This window comes from Hordeum vulgare, chromosome 6H, assembly GCF_904849725.1.
Source record: "Hordeum vulgare subsp. vulgare chromosome 6H, MorexV3_pseudomolecules_assembly, whole genome shotgun sequence".
Lineage (NCBI taxonomy): Eukaryota > Viridiplantae > Streptophyta > Magnoliopsida > Poales > Poaceae > Hordeum > Hordeum vulgare.
Genome location: NC_058523.1, coordinates 199,360,916 through 199,379,836, shown reverse-complemented (window position 1 = coordinate 199,379,836; position 18,921 = coordinate 199,360,916). Strand labels below are relative to the sequence as shown.

At 49.0% G+C, this 18,921-nt stretch overlaps 1 protein-coding gene across 1 annotated transcript; it reads left to right on the top strand.

Annotated features, from left to right (window-relative positions):
• Positions 1 to 8,350: 8,350 nt before the first annotated feature.
• On the top strand, positions 8,351 to 9,786 carry LOC123405297 (interferon-related developmental regulator 2-like). The gene is made up of 2 exons (XM_045099043.1): positions 8,351 to 8,384; positions 8,485 to 9,786. The coding sequence occupies exons 1-2, from the start codon at positions 8,351 to 8,353 to the stop codon at positions 9,603 to 9,605; spliced, it is 1,155 nt and encodes a 384-aa protein (XP_044954978.1). The 3' UTR covers positions 9,606 to 9,786.
• The last annotated feature ends 9,135 nt before the right edge of the window (positions 9,787 to 18,921 follow it).

Sequence of the window (18,921 nt, the reverse complement as noted above, 5' to 3'; positions counted from 1 at the left end):
CTACAAAAGTAGCAAAATACTAATGCAAGCAGTAGGAAGAAAGACATAGGCGATATAGGGATGATCAAGGGGGGGGGGGGGTTGCTTGCCTTGCTGCTCTGCGCCAAAGGACTGATCGGCAGGGTCGTAGATGTGCCCGGCAGCAGCGTCAGTCTCGGGGTCTACCGGTAAGAAGAGGGGGAAGAAACAATAAATAATAGCAACGGTGCAACACAATGCATGACATGCAAGATGGAGGCTAGACATGGGCTAACGCAGCAACATCCGTCATAGACGGGTCGGAAGAATATCTGACGATATTTTCCGTGTCACGGGCTACTACCGGTCAGACTAGAAACGACGGAAATGTTCTACATTTTCTATGTAAAGGACGCGTGACACACGAATGGACCGTGTATCCGGGTTCGTCTCGTTCTGCTGATCAACTTTCACGTTGAAAATATTTTGATCTGACTTACGGATTATTTTATATTAATTTTTCAAGTTTTATTCAATAATTAGGAATTAAAAACAGATTTAATTAATTTAATTAAAAGCTATTATGACATCAGCATGATGTCACGCTGATATCAACAGTTGACTCGTCAATTGACGAGTGGGTCCCTTGCGTCATTAGGCCACATACCCATATTTACCCAAATAAAACATATCATATTTCTCCACATACCTACATACACAAATACATACATATGTGCATCTCATACATACAAAATACGTACGACATCTAGTACATACATACATACGTCTTTTTATTTATTTTTCTGTTCTTTTTTCATCTCATCTCCTAACTCTGTGTGTTAACACACACTCTCAAACTCTCAACCTCACAGGGAGAGAGGAACATCTCCAACCTCGCCTACTCGAACCTAACGGCGTCGGAACGGAGCGTCGTTTGCCGAAATGGAACCGGGACGGCGCGAGGAAGGTGACGGTGGGAGGAGCCCGAACAGGGGCTCACCGACGTTGACGAGAGGGCCCGGTGAAGCCGGAGTTCTCGAGAGGCGGAGGAGACGGCGAGGTGGGGGACGAGGCGGTGACGGTGGTGACGGTGGTGGTGCGGCTCCTGTGAGGATGATGTCGGCGAGGGTAGCCGGCCGGAGGGTCGCCGAGAGGGCCCCCAGTGAGGAGGGGCCCCCGGGGATGGAGCCGCCGACGGTGAGGGTCTCGGCCAGGGAGCAGGAGGCCTTTGGCGGAGGCTGGCTGACGGGAGGAACCGAGGGGGGGCTCGGTCTCGGTGGGGGCTCTCGGCTCGGTGAGATAAGGGAGGCTGACGGGGCTGGGGCTCCCGGTGGGGTGGGGATGTGGGGCGAGGGAGCGGAGGCAGGTGGGATGGCACGAGACTCGAGGTGGATCTGGGGGTTGACGGGGTGTGTGGAAGGGAGAGGAGCCGAGGGGAGGATGGGGCTATCGGTTGGGTTCCTCTGGTGGGGTTAGAAGGGAAAGACCGAGAGGAGAGTTGGTTGGGTGACTAGGAGGACCGAGAGGCTCGGCCCGGTCGCGTGGGCATTAGCGGTAGGTGGGGGGTGGTGCGGGGTCTCGTGGGGGAGTGCTGGCGGCGGCCAGGGGGACGAGCGGCTAGGGTTTGCCTCCCGTGGGGGGCTTTATACCCGAGGGAAGAGGTGGACCGAATGGGGAGGCTGGTTGGGCCAGTTTTGGTCAAGTTAGCGAGGGGGTCTTTTTTCCTTTCTTTTTTTCGTTTTTTATATTATTATTCCTTTTTATTATTCTTTTCATTATTTAATTTTATTTACTTTCTTTTACAATTTATTATATATAATTTTAATACTTTCTTTTATTTACTTATTTTCATTTACTTTATTTATATTATTTAAAGCTCCTCTTTTAATATATTGGGATTACCAATAATTCCAAAAGTGCCCGATTCGCGTTTATAATTCGTTAGAGAATTTTCATAACTCCCTTGACATTTTCATTTCAACAACCGAAATCTTTTCTCGTTCGACTTTATCTTTAAGATTCGAATTTTGATTCGGTTTCAACTAACATGAGATCATTGATATAATTAACGGTGACGTGGCATCATTAGCGGGGGATCACTGTCGCTTAATTACAATCATCACTGTAGCAAAAGTCGAGGATGTCACATTAACCCTGATGGTACTTCGAGCAGGTTGAATTCTAGCAGATATGTACCACTTGCAAGGCCTGACGCTTCCATCAAAACCTCTGCACCTTGCATAAAATTTCTTTCTATCAGTCCATATAGTCTTAGCATCAAACTCATGTTTGACTGCATGTCTTGAAACACATCCTAAACTCCTTCATGCTTGGGGATAACTTGCCTATTTCAACAACAGGATTTTCTTTGTCATATACACTTACAAGCTCATCATTATGTGCATCATCTACATCATATGCAACATCTTTCATGAGATGTCCATCCACATCTTCACAAGCATCTATGTTAGCATCATTAGGCAAACTCGATTCACCCCTTTCTCCCTCATCTTGATCATCTACTGGATCTACTGAAATGCCAACAAATTTGGCCATCTCAGTGTGAGTCATTGGTGCAACGACCAAATCAATAGCGTCTTCTAATTCTACCGAATCCCAATCAATAAAAACAACCCTTGCAGCACCATCACAACCCTCTTTTGCATCTTTATCAGCCCCATGTATCACCGTCACTTCACCCATACACATGAGTGTTATCTGTCTTTGTGAAGCCCAATCATCATCTACCATCAGCCAACAAGCTTTGCACATATCCAACCCGTGTTTTAATCACCTGGTCGTATTAGGGCTATTATTGTCATGTAAGACGGCACACACGAGCTATTTGCGTGAACTACGTCGCACTCTTTCCAATTCACATGAAATATGTCGCAGAGGAGCTATAGACCCGTTTTCTACTAGTGTATATATATGAGTTCGAGTTTCGAAGATCTCATCGAGACGAATTTGGTGATGAAAACATATTTTTAATTTGATTTTTTATTTAAGAGAAAAATCATTTTTAAATTAAAAAACCAAAAAGATTCCGTTGATCTTGTATGTATTATGTGGCAAGATGAATGATGATGTGGCATTTGAATCAAGTTGCTTCATGCCACACATGCGACGCTTATCATTTGGGTTTAGTTTTGGTTTCACATTTTCTTTTTTTTAAACATTTTTGGTATTTAATTCATGATTTTTCGGAAATACATCATGTTTAATTTGAGAGTAGTTTTAATATACTCGAACATGCTTTAACAGCTCTTTTATGGTACCCTACATCAAATATTATCTGTCCATCCGTTGTCCATCCGTCAAATCTAATGGACACGATTGATGTGTACTGCTCCAGTTTGGGAATGAAATTGCCAGCAGTATAGGTTGCACTGCTTCGCTCCCCTTCTCCACTATACAAGTCTTGAAGGCATCATGGAAAGTAAAAATTCATCCCGCCCGTCTCGCCCACTTGGTAATGGACCGCCGCGGTGAGGCTGGCTCGGTCGGAAAGGTGCAACACCTTTGAACCGACGTCTCCGCCTTCCGGACATCGATGTCTCCTAGGGCACAGCAGCGAGGGCGACATGGGGCTCCTTGCGTGCAGGAGGCTGGAGCAGACGAGCAGTCACGACGGATCTGTGGCACGAGCGCGGCAGTTGTTCTTACTGGCGTGGAGCGCTAACGGGCACAAGTGTGGCTGGGTTGGGTCTGAGCGTGCGGCACAAGTTTCACACACTCATCCATGGCAGATAGGACGCTAGCTTCAGCGATACAACACTGGAGTGGATGAAAACGACGGAAAAATAGGCGCGGAGAAGCGATAGCTCACTACGGGCTCAACGGACGATCCTCGCGTGTACGATGAAGAAGACGAGCTCGAGGGGAAGGTCATGGTCCAGGACGACGGCTCGGAGGCACCTTTGTCCAGCTACCGGAGCAAGAGTTCGAAGGATACTATGGAGGAGTCGTGAGACATGGTTGCGGGGCTCGCCGTCTTGATTTCCTGTCGCCATTATCCGCCGACCGACGACACCGCGAAGGTTCCGATGAGGCCATAACAAAAAAAAAAATCTATGTCTATCGTACACTTAGAAAACTAGTGATGGGATTTTAGTATACCCCTACCTTCCATTCTATGTTAACAGTATAGGGTAACGTAAAATCGAAATCTTTCAAATACTGTATTTGTCAAGAAAACTATGAAGTTTTCTAAATTATGACATATTTAATAGTTGCTGTTATTAAGCGTTTTATTGGGGTACATTCTTTAGGTTCAGAAGTATTTTCCGAGTTGGTGAATATTTTTAGTATTCATGACTATTTAAACTTTTTTGTTGTTTCCTAAAATTCACAACATTTTGGGAAAAAGATTGATACCAATGAACTGGATCATGTAAAATGAAGGGAGTTTATATTCACGCACGATAGATAGCAAAACAATCTAGTACTAACGTTCTAGAGCGTGCATATATTTTCAAAAACCGGCTTAAAACCTTAAATAACAGCTAACAAATTCATCCGGCAGGATCCTCTTGGAATCACCCCAAGTGAGTCGGCCTCGTCCGATGGGGGAACCCTCTAGCGCTTCCTGAAATTTTGCGACAACGAGGGTTATATAGGAGAATCTTTAATCCTATATGAGGCTCATTGCATATTTCCACCTACTAATAAGTAAAATAGTTATTTTTAATCTAGCATGGTATCTTTTTAAAAGCCCCTGATTTTCCTTATAAACAACCAGCATACCAATTTGAACCCGGATTTTTGTTTTTGCAGAAAATACCTAATCTATAATACTATTAAACAAGCAAACGAGAACTTTCTTACGTGTACCCAGCAATTAGTACAAGAAAATACACAAAGCAATCAGCACCACACAATTAGTCCCGCAAATCCTAATCCAACAGCCAACATTTACCTAATACATCTATGTGTGCACTTAGTAAATTCCCATGACTGACCGTGCTCCACCTCCACCACCCATCCTGCACGCTGGTTACCCGGGTTCGATTCCCGGCAACGGTCCTACTTTTTATTTCTCTTTTGAGTTCAATTTTTTCTCTTTCAAATTCGGCTGTGTCTATACTGCGTCATGAAGACATCCAGCCGGAGCTCTACAAGATGGCTGCTAGAAAGAATATTCCCGTAGATGTACCATTTTTGATCTGTCAGAGATGGGATGTTGAATGAGATCAGGTGGATGAGCCGCCTACAGTTTGGTAAGACGGATCAATCAAAGATGAAAGATCCTACTCCAGATTACAGAAGGTATCGCGTGTCCGCGAGTGACCAGCAACGGCGATCTCTCTTTTGGTTGCCTCACTTGGTATCTTGTTCGCCAAACCGGCGTTCTCCAGAAATAAGTCAGAATTACTATTTTTGATCGGTCAAAAAAAATATCGATCAGAATTTACAGAGATTGCATCATCTATATCTATACTACTATTAAACAAGCAAACGAAAACTTTGTTACGTGCATCCAGCAATTAGTATAACAAAATACACAAAGCAATCAGCACCACATAATTAGTCCCACAAATCGTAATCCAACAGCCAGCATTTACCTAATACATCTATGTGTGCACTTAGCAAATTTCCATGACTGACCGCGCTCCACCTCCACCACCCATCCTGCAGCACGTGATACCACCAGATCTCACCCCTCCCTCGAGAGTGGGACAACCACCAGTGAAGGAGCTCGAGCTCGCGGCGCGATGGCGCCCGCTCCCCACTTCCATCTCCCTCCTCTGTCTCCTCCTCGCCGCCGCCACATGCCACCGCTACCCGAGCGCACAAAGGCGAAGGAGCGGCGAGAGGAGCTCACCAGCGTCGATGGGAAGGCCCGGTGCAGTAGGAGGAGCTCGGAGAGAAGAGATCGACGACGGTGAGCTCTTGGGTCCGAGGTTGAAGAAGAGGGACGGGGCGAAGCTGCGTCGTGCTCCGGTTCGATCCAGAGCTCGAGGGGGTCGAGGAGGATGTCGTGGAGCGTCTGGGCTCGACGGAGAGGAGCGAGGCGAGTGCTGGCCGCGATCACCGTAGCATGGCCATGGCGGCGTTCGGCCGGACATGGGGAAGGGGCAAGAGAGGACAGAGGTCCATGGGGGCGCGAGGCGAGGCTAAAAGGATGCTAGGGTTGGAGAGGCGCTCAGGGTGGCATTATCCGCGTCGGGGAGCCGTGGGATGCTCGCCAGTGAGGGCATCCGCGCGCGGACGGATGTGGCGCCATGGCCTCCCCTCCCTCTTTCGGGAGGTGGGAGAAAGGCCAGCCTAGCTAGGCCGGGCCAGCCTGTACCAGCTGGGCCTAAGTGCCCAGTAGCTTTCTTCTTTTTATTTATTTTTTATTTTCTTGTTTCTGCTTTCTTTTTTTTTTTTTGCTTTATTTAATCCCAACAACTATTCCCTATAGCAAAAATGTGTGACATGGTCCAACACATATCTTACAGTATTTTCAATGACCACAAATATAATTGAGCCCATTGAAATATGTTTGAATTTTTCCACTGAATTTAAGAGCACTTTTTAATGCAAAAATGACTCTGTTTTGATGGTGGGGTCCACACCAACATCGAGGGTGATGTTGTTTTCCTTAATAATAATTGTTTTGGATTATTCCACAATTGTGCAACATTTTTCCGATGCTGTTTGGAGAATTAATTTATTTCCATATAATTCAAGTGGCTTTTTACGTCGAATTTGAAAAGAGATATAAATTTCAACTTGATCATATGCAATTTAGCAAAATGATTTGTTGCTGACCATGGTCTCCTTGTCTTATGTTACTTCAAACATTTTTTCCATTTTTTCACTGAATACATTTGTTTTCAATTTTTCAGTGGAGTGCAAGTAATGTGTATATTGTCTGTGTTTCAATATTTTTGCAGCTATATATATATATATATATATATATATATATATATATATATATACTAAAATTTTAATATTAAAAGTAATTTATAAATTATTCGGTTAGTCGTGCGTTGCACGTGCATATAACTAGTGTTTCTAGTAATCAAACTGCATGCTAGTATCAAGTCGGATGTCACTTTTTCGCAGAAACCCCCTTGATAATTGGGTTAATCAAATCACAATACATAGAAAATGTTGTAAAAAAAGTCAATATCATTTGAATCTTAACTTCAAATTTAACATGTTATATATGAATTTGATTAGAAAAATGTGTAGAATAAGAATATGATGTTATTTTGCATGTTAACCATTAAAAATGATATTTAGAGTGAAACCGTGAATAAGACATCGATGCAAATTCGGATAGGAAATGAACCCCTAAACAAAACTAGGATTGGAGACGAAAGAAACCATCTATAATCACACATACACACCTCGTCAAAACCTTACAGTAAAAATGATTTCTCATCTTATGTCGATAGAGAGACGCCTTATGATTGACAACACTCAAATGCGTTATGATTGTGTGAGCATTGAGATCAACGTCAACGAGGGTGGAAAGACACATTCTGATTGTGTGGGCAGAGAGACCATTGTAGGCGAGGAAGAGAAGGAGGATAAGTGATAACACATATGTGATTTCATGTGTTGAAAGAAAGGACGTGTACAAATTGTGGTCTTGACACATGGTTATTGGATCAGGAAAGTATGATTTTTTTTTCTTCCGTCCCAACGCAGAATCACTTTTGCTAGTATCACATAAAGGCGAGCCTTGGTGCGAAGGCCCAACTGTCGTCGGTCATCCGGTTTTGGGAAGGTTATAGATTTGAAATTTTGGTTTTAGGAAGGTTATCGAAGGTTCTTGCTCGGTTTTCTTTTTCTTTCTTGCTATTCATTTTTTACTTTTTTATTATGTTTTATTTTTTATTTTTCAGGTTCAAAAATTTCTTTTCCTTCAATTTGTTTCACCCTTATTCCCCAAGATATAAATGTTTATTTTTATTTTTTCATTTTGACGAATTTAAAAATTGTTCATAAATTTTGAAAGTACCCATTCTTTTTAGTTATCTTTTTCTATATAAAATGTTCAAGTTGTTTAAAAAATGTTCATATTTGGAATGAGTAAGTATTTTTTGTTTGTGGGAAACCAAATGGAAAATTGATCAAAAATAATAATAAAAATAAACCTCGAGGAACAATGTTTTTTCTTTGCATGTGTACTAAGTACTAACTCGATTGTGACTCGCCATACCGTGATGCCCTGTGCGTTTGGCCTTCATATGGGCCTCCGTCACGGGCACGTTTATTCCCCGTCTCGTCTTCGACTCCTCGTGGCTTGTCCTCCCCCTATATGTTGCCACATATACCTAGCCGTCACGACGTACTTCTCTCCGTCTCGCCTACATACGTTCGTTTCACGTCCACCACGCCCGCCCGCAGAGCTATCTGATCCTCTCCGTATCCCGGCGGCCCGGCGTTGGCCACGATGTCGAGCCTCTGTAACTCTCGCCGGAAGACCGGTAAGCGCGTCGTGTCCCCCATCCATCGTCGATCGATCATCCCTTGTGACTTCCTAATGATTGCGTGCGCCGATCGATTTCACGCGTGGCTTCTGTGCAGACGTCATTGGCGAGTGCATTGACAAGCTCCACGAGAAGCGCCGCGCGGTGCGCGAGGAGGGCATGGAGGCGCTAGTCGCCGCGTTGGAGCGTTTCGTCCCGGTCGACGAGCTCAACTACCGCTACTTCACCGTCTTCGACCGCTGCTGCGCCTCCCTTCGTAAGGGCAGCAGCAGGGAGGCCACGCTCGCCTACCGCGCCATCGGCCTCCTCGCGCTTACCGTAGGCGCCGCCACCGCCCACGGCGTCGATTGCTCCAAGGACATCCTCGAGAAAGTGCTCCCCGTCCTTGAGGAGACGCTGCACGCGCCGTCGTCCGGCGCGGCGACCATGGTAGCTGCTCTCGACTGCCTCGCTGCCGTAACGCTCGCCGGCGCGCGCCGCCCGGAGGACATGGCGCCGTCCATGAAGGCCGTCTGGGGCGCGATCAGGCGTGCCGAAGACGAGACGACATCCAGCCCTGAGATCCTGACTGCCGCTGTTTGCGCGCTCGCGCTGCTCCTCACCACCGTCGGTGACTTGAGGTCGTACCCCTGCACCTTCAAAGAGGCCATGATCCCGTTCCACGACCTCGCCGAGCTCCTCGAGTGCGAACACCCCGCCGTACGGGTTGCCGCTGGCGAGGCGCTGGCCGTGTGCGTCGAGATCAACCTGACGCAGCACGCCTCACCGGAAGACATCCAAGTGATCGAGATGATACTGTCCGACCTCGCGGCTGATGCGAGCGGCGACCAAATCCTCACGGAAGAACAGGTTGAGTTCTTCCAGCAGATCGCCGACATCATGAGTCAAGGCGAAGGCGATTGCCCGGAGACGGAGGAGTCGATGCCATTGTCGTACACGAGCGGGCACAGCGTGCTGAGGGTCTCTACATGGGCGAGGCTGGTTCAGCTGAATTTCCTGAAGCGATTCCTCAACAAGGGTTTCCCTAAGCACCTCCAAGACAACCCACTCTTCTGGGAACAGGTGGACTCCAGCGACGCCGTAGACGAGGCCGATGAACAGCCGGCCGAGAAGGGCAGGCGGCGCGGGGGTGGGAGGGACAAACGGTGGAGCTCGGCCATGAGGAGGGATCGCGACATCGGATGGGAGAGCAAGAACGGTTTCTCCCTGTATGATTAGCCATTTAATTTGTTCAGTTTAGTTACTTTGCGGTTCTGGTTTTGGGATTACCTCACATCTAAGTCTAGAGCTGTTCGATTAGCCATTTAAGCCCCTGCCACTTCCACTGTACCGCTGTTGCTGCTTCGTGCATGCGAGCACGAGGAAGAATTTTGGCTAGAGCATGATATGGGTTAATTTATCTGTTGTTACTTGTGTTCTGGTTTGTCTCTGTTTTCTCTCTTTGACAGTGTAGGTAACAAAATGAATTTATTTTTATTTTTTGATTTAAATTTAAAAATTATGATATTTTTTTTGTTCTAGTTGTAACTGTCCCTATACATTTTTTTCCTCGGTTGCCAGTCTGCGTTTGATATGTAACTAGGTCCGAACCTCATTTTATTCGAGTGAATTATAAGAAACCACCATATTTGGAGTTGTCGAGTAAAATTGCCACCATATCTCTTGTCCGTCCCGAAAATCAACCGATTTCCTTCCTAATTTTCTAGGCCCACATGTCGGATGCCACGTAGGACGAGTCTAACGGCCAGCAAGACGGCTGTTAGCGCGGGCTAGGTCATAAACGGATCGGCCGCCCCGTCCATGATGGTCAAGATGTAGACCTCGAACTTGGCCATCTTCGAGGTGCAACCGCTGCCGGGGTCGCCGGCCGCCGTAAGAATGAACGCGTGCCAGATCACCTCGGTGCTGCTCCTCAAGGCGCACCACGCAATGGGGAAGCTCACGGGCGTCGCCACCGCCGCACACTCCGTGACTGCTGACATGCGGAGGCGGGTGGAGGCAGGCCAGGGGAGGGCCCCGCCAGGCTCCTCAGCGTCCCCTGCGCTATTCTCCTCCTCGCCACCGACGTCGCCGCGCACGCCCAGGGATGGCACTTCGTTGCGCTCCCCGGCCTGGAGGCCATCGAGGGCCACCTCTTCGCCGCCGGGTATGCGGCCTGGATGCGCGCCCGCGCCACCTACCTCGGACTTGGAGGCCGTCCAGACCATCAGCTTTGCCCTCCCGTCCACCTCTGCCCATGCACGTGAGGTGTTTGTTGGAATGCCACCAAGGAGTAGAAGAAGGTTTCAGAGAGATAACAATGCTGATGGGAGGGCCCTCTGTTCAACTTAACGGCTAACAAACGTCGTTGAACATTTAGTGCCATGTGGACCTGACTAGTGGGCCCAATATGTCAGAAATTGAATTAATTAGATCCAAATCAATCATCAGTGTTTATTGAGAAAATTAGCAAGGAAATCGGTAAATTTTTAGGACGGACAAGGAATGTGGTGGCAATTCTGCTCAAGTAGCTAGTGCAAATGTGATGGTTTTTTGCAATTCACTCATTTTGTTCTAAGTGCAAGTACAACGTTAACATGCAACCAAGCACACACTTTTTCTTGTCTTTTTGTGAGTTCATCGTCCATATACAACTTGGCCTAACCCATATTTATTTCAGTTGTAAGTCCATGCTCGACACGTCGATGTGTGTGTGTGTGTGTCACTACTGGAATTCCTATATTTGCCGTCTGCCAAATCTTTGCCATCAGCCAGCAGACGGCGAAGAACCTCTTTACCGTGTGTTGGCAAAAAACAGACGGTAAAGAGGAGGCTGATGGCAAAATACATATTTGCCATCAGCCACCTCTTTGCCGTCTGTCAACAGACGGCAAAGGTAGGGATGGCAGACGGCAAAGCTATCCCACCCCACCCCTCCTCTCTCCCCATCCCACCCCGGCCCCACCCACCCCTTTGCCGTCTGCCTGACTAGCTTTGCCGTTCGTGGCAGACGGCAAAGGGGATGGACCCCCCAAACGTTAACGGTCGCCGCGCGCCCCACCTCTCTCCTATCTCCCACGCACTCTCTCTCACTGCTCTCCCCTTAGCGCCGCCGCAGCAGCCCCCGGCCCCCAGCGCCGCCGACGCCACCCCCACCCCACCTCACCCCCTCTCTCTGCGAGCGCCGCCGCCTCCCTCGTCGTCACCCTCCGCCCGCACCCTCGCCCTCGCCCTCCTCGCCGTCCTCCCTCCGCCAGCACCCTCGCCCTCGCCCTCCTCACCGTCCTCCCTCCGCCCTCGCCCTCCCATCACCGGCCAGACCCCCTCCTCGCTCAGCGGCACTCCTCCCTCCACCGGCTTGGAGCAGCAACCCCATGGCAATGACGAGGTCACCCGGACGCCATTGACTCCCGAGACCAGCGTCGGAGCCAGGAGCAGCAGCCCTTCGACCGATTCCTCTCGCCCAAATCACAAGGTGAGCTCCAACAATGGATTTCTACCAATGTTTTTTGACTTTGGATAAGTACTAGTGGACTGGACAGAAACTTGTTATGTGTTGAATATCCCTTAATTAGTTTATGCCACCACAATCTTGTTTTAGTTTAGGTTTAGGTTTAGATTTAGTTTTAGTTTAGGTTTATGTTTAGTCTTAGGTTTATGTTTAGTCTTAGGTTAGTTTCCTGTTTAGTAGAAGAAAATAAGAAAAAGTAGAAGAAGAAAAAAGGAGAAGAAGAAGAAGAAGAGCTAGAGGAGGAGGAGGAGAAGAAGAAGAATAAAAAGAAGAAGAGAAGAAGGAAAATAAGAAGGAATAAAAGGAAAAGGCAAAAGGAAAATAAGAAAAGAATAAGAAGAAGAAGGAGAAAGGAGAAGAAAAAAAAAGAAGAAGAAGGAAAAGAAGAAGAAGGAAAAGAAGATGAGGAGAAGAAAGAAGAAGAAGAAGAAGAAGAAGAAGAAGAAGAAGAAGAAGAAGAAAAATAGGAGAGGAAGAGAAGAATAAGAGGAAAAAAGAAAATAAGAAGAAGAAGAAGAAGAAGGAGGAGGAGGAGGAGGAGGAGGAGAAGGCCAAGGACCTTCTAGTCCTTCTCCTCCTCCTCCTTCTTCTCCTTCTCCTCCTTCTTCTTGATTTCTTCTTCTTCTCCTCCTCCACCTCCTTCTTCTCCTCTTTCATATTATCCTTGCTTTAATTAACCCAACAATGACATAATTAGCCCATTTAGCTCCAAAATACCATAATAAGCTCAAAATGGCATAAGAACCTTGGTTAGCTCATTAATATTATATACTTAGCTTGTTTTCCTCTAAAATGACATAATTGGAATATTTGTGTTGATCGGGTGGATTTACATGTGATAGTTGTCTCGTCGCTGTGAGGTCTGCTGTGCGAAGACCTGCCCGTGCGTTGTACGAGCTCCGCCCCTGCATTCGTGGGTCAGTACAAATTTCATCTCCTCCCCGCCCCTTCATTTACTGTGGCTCGGTTTCCGGATGCAACTTTCTAGATTTAGGTAATTCAATTAATTTATCAGTATGCGTCTCCCGTTCGAAAGGGCGACATCTATAAATATGCATGTCTTTGCATATTTATAACCGCCATCCTTTCGAATTGTCCAACATTATCCATCGACAGCCCGAGTGTGTTTAGATTGGGTTCGTTTTCCCGTATGCTGTGCTTTGGATCCGATGCGGAATTTCGTCAGTGCCTCCCTGTTGTTCTCTGGATGCACATCCTCTCTGTTTATTGCGGAGACGTGTATCAGGAGAATAGCGGGGAGGTGCTGCCGAAATTTTGCGTTGGATCCGGAGAAGAGCATGGGAAAACGAACCCAATCTACACATACTCGGGTGGGATTAGGACCTATCTTTACCTATTAGCGTGTAGGTTGCCTGGACGTAATAAAAATGGCGAAAGATGAATATAAATGCTAAATTATATATAAATATATTTCTACTGTCTTTAGTAGCTACGCAAGATGAGTGATCGTGCGTGGATGTATACCGGTCACCCTAGTCAGAAAGAGATGACGAAAGAATGGTTTTTAAAAACAAAGGAATTTGTGAAAGCCGCATTCGCAAATGGCCAGGAAAGAAACTATTGCCCCTGTCCTGGATGCGACAACTATAAAAAGACGACAGAGGCTGTAATGATTAAACACCTGCAGAGGAGGGGTTTTAAGCCTAATTATACGGTGTGGACATTTCATGGTGAGTCTATACAACGCACAAGAGCTGAGGTGGTCCGTCGTCGCACGGACGAGCATGGTACTGGGATCGAAGACATGGTGCAAGACTTTGATGATGCTCGGGATTTGGAAGATGAGATGGAGGAATCTGCAAAGGCCTTTTATGAAATGTTGGAGTCTTCAAAACGTCCTCTCCATGAGCACACCGAGCTCTGTCAGCTGGATGCAATTGCACAAGTAATGGCTCTGAAGGCTCAGTTCAACTTGGGAAGAGAATGCTACGACGCGATGATGACACTATTTAGACGTTTCCTACCCAAAGGCCATGTCATGCGTGCAAACCTGTACCAGTCGGACAAAATACTTCGTGTACTTAAGATGCCCTATGAGAAGATAGATGCATGTGAGAAAGGATGTGTCTTATTTAGGAAGGAGTATGCACACTTGGACTATTGTCCCAATTGCGAGTCTTGCAGGTATCTTGTGGTAGACAACGGTATGGGTGAGAAGAGGCAGACCAAAATCGCAGTTAGTGTTCTTCGGTATATGCCAATCGTACACGTCTCCCGGTCGCCCCGGCTACCCGCGAGCAGAGGCCGGTGATTAAACCTGAAGGAGATAGGTAAGTACATTTACCCTTTTTTTAGCTTTTGCCTTCAAGTTTGTTCAAATATCTAATGCGCTGACCTTATCATACTGCAGGGGATGGGTACACCCTCTTGGAGTCCGTAGGCCGAACTCCATCCTTGGTGTGCTTTGCCGGACAAACTTCCCGAGGTTTGTCACGTTGCCTGGTGAGGGTCAGGTTCCTACACTAGGATTTACCTGGGAGCACTACCAGGCTGCGCAGGCCCCGCCGGAGGAGATTATAGATGGTGTCTTGTGCCACACGAGGGCCGAGATGGTGATGAGGAGCTTTTGGGTAAATTATCCTTTTACATAATCTAAAATTAACAATATAGCTAATTATGGTACTAATCGGTGTTTTCACGTTTGATTGCAGACCTTCTATAGGTGTGAGGATGGATATGAGGAGGTGACGGCCAGGGTTCTTGAGGTCGAGTGTAGGCGGTTACTACAGAACTTGCGCCACGAGGCTCGGCCGTAGGCTATTCGAGATTACTACGCCACGCGTGGTATTAAGAAGGAGAAGAAGGATTGCCGCGGAAAGTTTCTGAAGAAGGAGCAATACATGAAGGTAATTACCTATTCTTAAGTCCTTCTACGTAGTTTTCTTGATTTCATTCATAGGCGTAGCGCTGAAAATTCTTTCTAATAACTTACAGGTGCCCCCAAGATGGTGTGCGGATAAGATGGATTGTTGGGAGGCGTTGGTTGATGAGTGGTGCACAGGCAGCTGGCGAGCCGTCCACGATAATGCGAAGGATCGGCGTAGCCAAATGGTTGGTGTGCCACACCATCAAGGCAGCACCAACTTACTTCAGTTTGGACGAAACTGGGTATGTGATTTGCTTCATGATTCATGCAATTCATTCTTATGCTAATATTTTGTTCCTCTCTTTTAGGCGCATCACAATAAGACTGAGATGCCACACTTGTACGACCTTTATGGCATGGCCCATACTGCCTCGTACAAGAAGGCAAAGGCATTCTCTGAGTCTGACTTGGATGATCCCAGTAACTTCACCAACATATCATCCCACCAGAAGCTCGTGGCATACAGGGACGCGGGGAAGTCTACGAAAGGGGATGACTTTAACCCTAGCCAGGAACCTTTGGATCCAGAGTTGGTGATGATATCTGGTGGCGGGAGGCCCCATGGCTCGATAGCCATTGGAGATGGGAGAATACGTTGTCCACTCACTCTTCCGGAGATCAAGGCGCGCCAGTCGAGCAACTGTCCTGAGATAACGCGTCGTCCACGGCCAGTCGAACTTGCCATCGAGGTTAGTTGTACGGACTAAGAACACTTTCATCCATTTCATTATGTGTGTCACCATAGATCATTACTGTGGTAACGAGGAATGGTTTTTCAGGCTGCTCTTCAGAAAGAGAGAGCGGCAAACCAGGCTGCTCTTGAGAAAGAGAGATTGGCAAGCCAGGCTGCTCTTCAGGCTGCTCTTGATGAGAGGGACCAGAGCACGACACGATTGCTTGAGGAGGAGAGGGCCTGAAATGAGGCGGGTCAAAGGTCCCTGTACGAGCTTTTTGTGTTATGTTTTTTTTCACATTAGCCAAATCATGTGTGTAATGTCTGTTTCAATACTAACTAATACGACCCACTCTTCACGGTGTGTGCGAGAAGAGCGGTCAAGTCCCTCCGCCGATGCCCGTCTTCTCTTCGATTGGCACGGTGAGTTTCATTATAAACTAGTATTAATAATTGAGTGTCATCATGCTAACTGAGACATTGCAAAATATCTTTTCTACAGAATAACTCCCGAGCGGCATCGCACGACCCTTCTCCAGGGCAACCGTCTCCAAACGAAGCCGGCGCGAGCAACCGTGGTGTTTCTCCTCCTTGATGACCACTACGGTAAGTTTCTCCTCCAAACTTAGCTTGTTTTCCTCTAAAATGAGATAATTAGCCAATTTAGCTCCAAGAAGACATAATTAGGTAATTTAGCTCAAAAAAGACATAATTAGGTAATTTAGCTCAAAAAAGACATAAAGAGGAGGAGGAGGAGGAGGAGGCCAAGGCCAATTTGGCGTCCCAGCCGCCAGAATGTCATCGTGAGGGCGTCGAAGTCCCACACGATGGGCCCGAGGGTCCGGAGAAAGTCCACACCGAGGATGAAGTCGAAACAGCCGAGGTCGATGCCGGCACAGCTAATGGAAAAGTGTTCGCCCCCGATGGTGATGGGAACGTCGCGGGCGAGTCCATGACACTGGAGGCGGTCACCGTTGGCCACCGTGATCCGAAGGCGCTCCCCGCCCGTGGTCGGAATAGCTAGACGACGCATGGTTGCCTCGGGCAGGAAGTTATGAGTGGAGCCCGTATCTAGCAGGGCGACCAGCTGCTCGCCATGGATCGTCACGGGCAGCAACATGGTCCGCTCATGGCGGATGCCGGCGAGGGCGTGGAGAGAGACGACGCAGGCCGTCGCCGTAGAATCTGCGGCCGGGTCTGGTGCGTCGTTCGTCTCGTCCGCCTCGGTGTAGTCGACCGTCTCCAAGTAGAAGAGGCGGGGGAAGACATGTGTCGACGTGTAGGGCTCATCGCAGTTAAAGCAGAGACCCTGACGTCGACGCTCCTGCTGCTCGGCCGGGGACAACCTGCGGAAGGTCCGTGTGGCGGCCGGAGGTGCGGCCGTTGCGGCTGGCGGAGGCCGGCCCAGTGCTGGAAGGGTCGGCACGGGTCGACTGAGCTGGCGGCCGCCCCGTCCGGGCGGTTGCTGCAGTGCCTGGGCCCGCTGCTCGAAGGCCCGGGCGTAGTACATGGCGGACTGAAGGTCGGGGGGTTCCCGGAGCTCGACATCCACGCGAATATGGTCCGGTAGGCCACCCACAAAGAGCTCAGCACGCTGAGACGTGGATATGCCTGGTGCGTGGCATGCCAGGGCTTGGAATCGGTCGGCGTAGTCCTGGACCGTTGAGGTAAACGGTAAGCGGCCGAGGGCTGCCAGTCGGCTGCCACGGATGGGGGGGCCAAACCGGAGAAGGCAGAGCTCGCGAAAGCGGTTCCACGGTGGCATGCCGCCCTCGTCCTACTCGAGGGCGTAGTACCAAGTCTGGGCAGTACCACGGAGATGATAGGACGCGAGCCACGTGCGATCCGACGCGAGCGTCCGCTGCCCCCGAAAGAACTGCTCGCACTGGTTGAGCCAGTTAAGGGGGTCTTCCGCGCCGTCATAAGTGGTGAAGTTCAGCTTAGCAAACCGAGGAGATGTTGGCCCGCCGTGTCCGGGAGCCGCGGATGTCGGTGGCCTCGCGTATGCCGGGTCGGGAAACTCCGGGCCGTAGGGCGCCGAGCTAGAGGACCGCTCGAACGGCAGAGAGGCGCCGGGTGTTCTGGTGCCGGGGTATAGATCGGACCCGAAGATGATCCGGCTGCACACGCGGGAATTGGCGATGGCGATGACGGGAACTGCACCTGGTGTAGGGGCTGACCGGTGGTTCGGGGTGCTGGAGGTGCTGCTGTCGATGGCGGCGGCGGCGGCTGCTGGTGCGGCGCCGGAGCCTGCGCCGTGGTGGCCGGTAGCGACTGGTGGGGCAGCCCCCCCAGCGGCGCGGTGGTGGCCGGCCACACCGGCCAGGGAGTGCCCGCGGCGTGGTAGTGCTGTAGCGCCCCTCCGTGGAGTGGCTGGAAGGCCGGGGTGGCCCACGGCAGCGACGGCGGCCCGTAGGTAGTGGGGGCGACGCTCGGCGGCTGGGGTTGGGTCCCAGCGAGGTAGAGGCTGATGCCTCGGACCGCTTGGACAAGCTCCCGCAGGGTGCCCGATATCGCCTCGGGCGAGAGTATGGGGAGCGGCTCCTCCGCGGTGATGATCGGCACTGGCGAGGGAGCGGTCCCGGACGTGAGCGGCAGCGGCGGTGGGGCGGTGGTGGTGGTTTGCGGCAGTGGGGCGGTGGTGGTGTTGAGCGGCAGCGGTGGTGGAGGAGCGACATGATCAGCCTGGAATCTCTGGATACCAAATTGGTAGGACTAGGGTTCCTACCGGGCCTCCGGCGTAGGTTGTAAGGGAAGGGAGGAGGGGAGCGAGGGCTGGAGCGGACGCACCGGCGAGATGGCGCCGTCGCGGCTAGGGTTAGGTGCGGCGGAGGCTAGGGTTCCGACTCCTTGGAGAGCCGGGCAATAGAAGATAATATATTTATTGCTTGATCTCAATTGATGTCTTACAACTAGTATTTATAACTCGAGCCTAAGATAACTTTCCTAAAGTAATTTACCTAAGATAACTTGCGGGCCAAGCCGCTAATATTAACACCCAATGGGACTACGCCGGCCATAGGCCAAGCCGGTCATAACAGAGGAGGAGGAGGAGGAGGAGGAGGAGAAGGCCAAGGACCTTCTATCCTTCTCCTCCTCCTCCTTCTCCTCCTCCTCCTCCTTCTTGATTTCTTCTTCTTCTCCTCCTCCTCCTCTTTCTTCTCCTCTTTCATATTATCCTTGCTTTAATTAACCCAACAATGACATAATTAGCCCATTTAGCTCCAAAATACCATAATAAGCTCAAAATGGCATAAGAACCTTGGTTAGCTCATGAATATTATATACTTAGCTTGTTTTCCTCTAAAATGACATAATTAGCCCATTTAGCTCAAAAAAGACATAATTAGGTAATTTAGCTCCAACAAGAGGAGAAGAGGAGAAGAAATAGGCAAAATGAAAAGAAAGAAGAAGAAGAGATGAAGAAGAAGAGAAGAAGGAGGAGGAGGAGGAGGAGGAGAAGGCCAAGGACCTTCTATCCTTC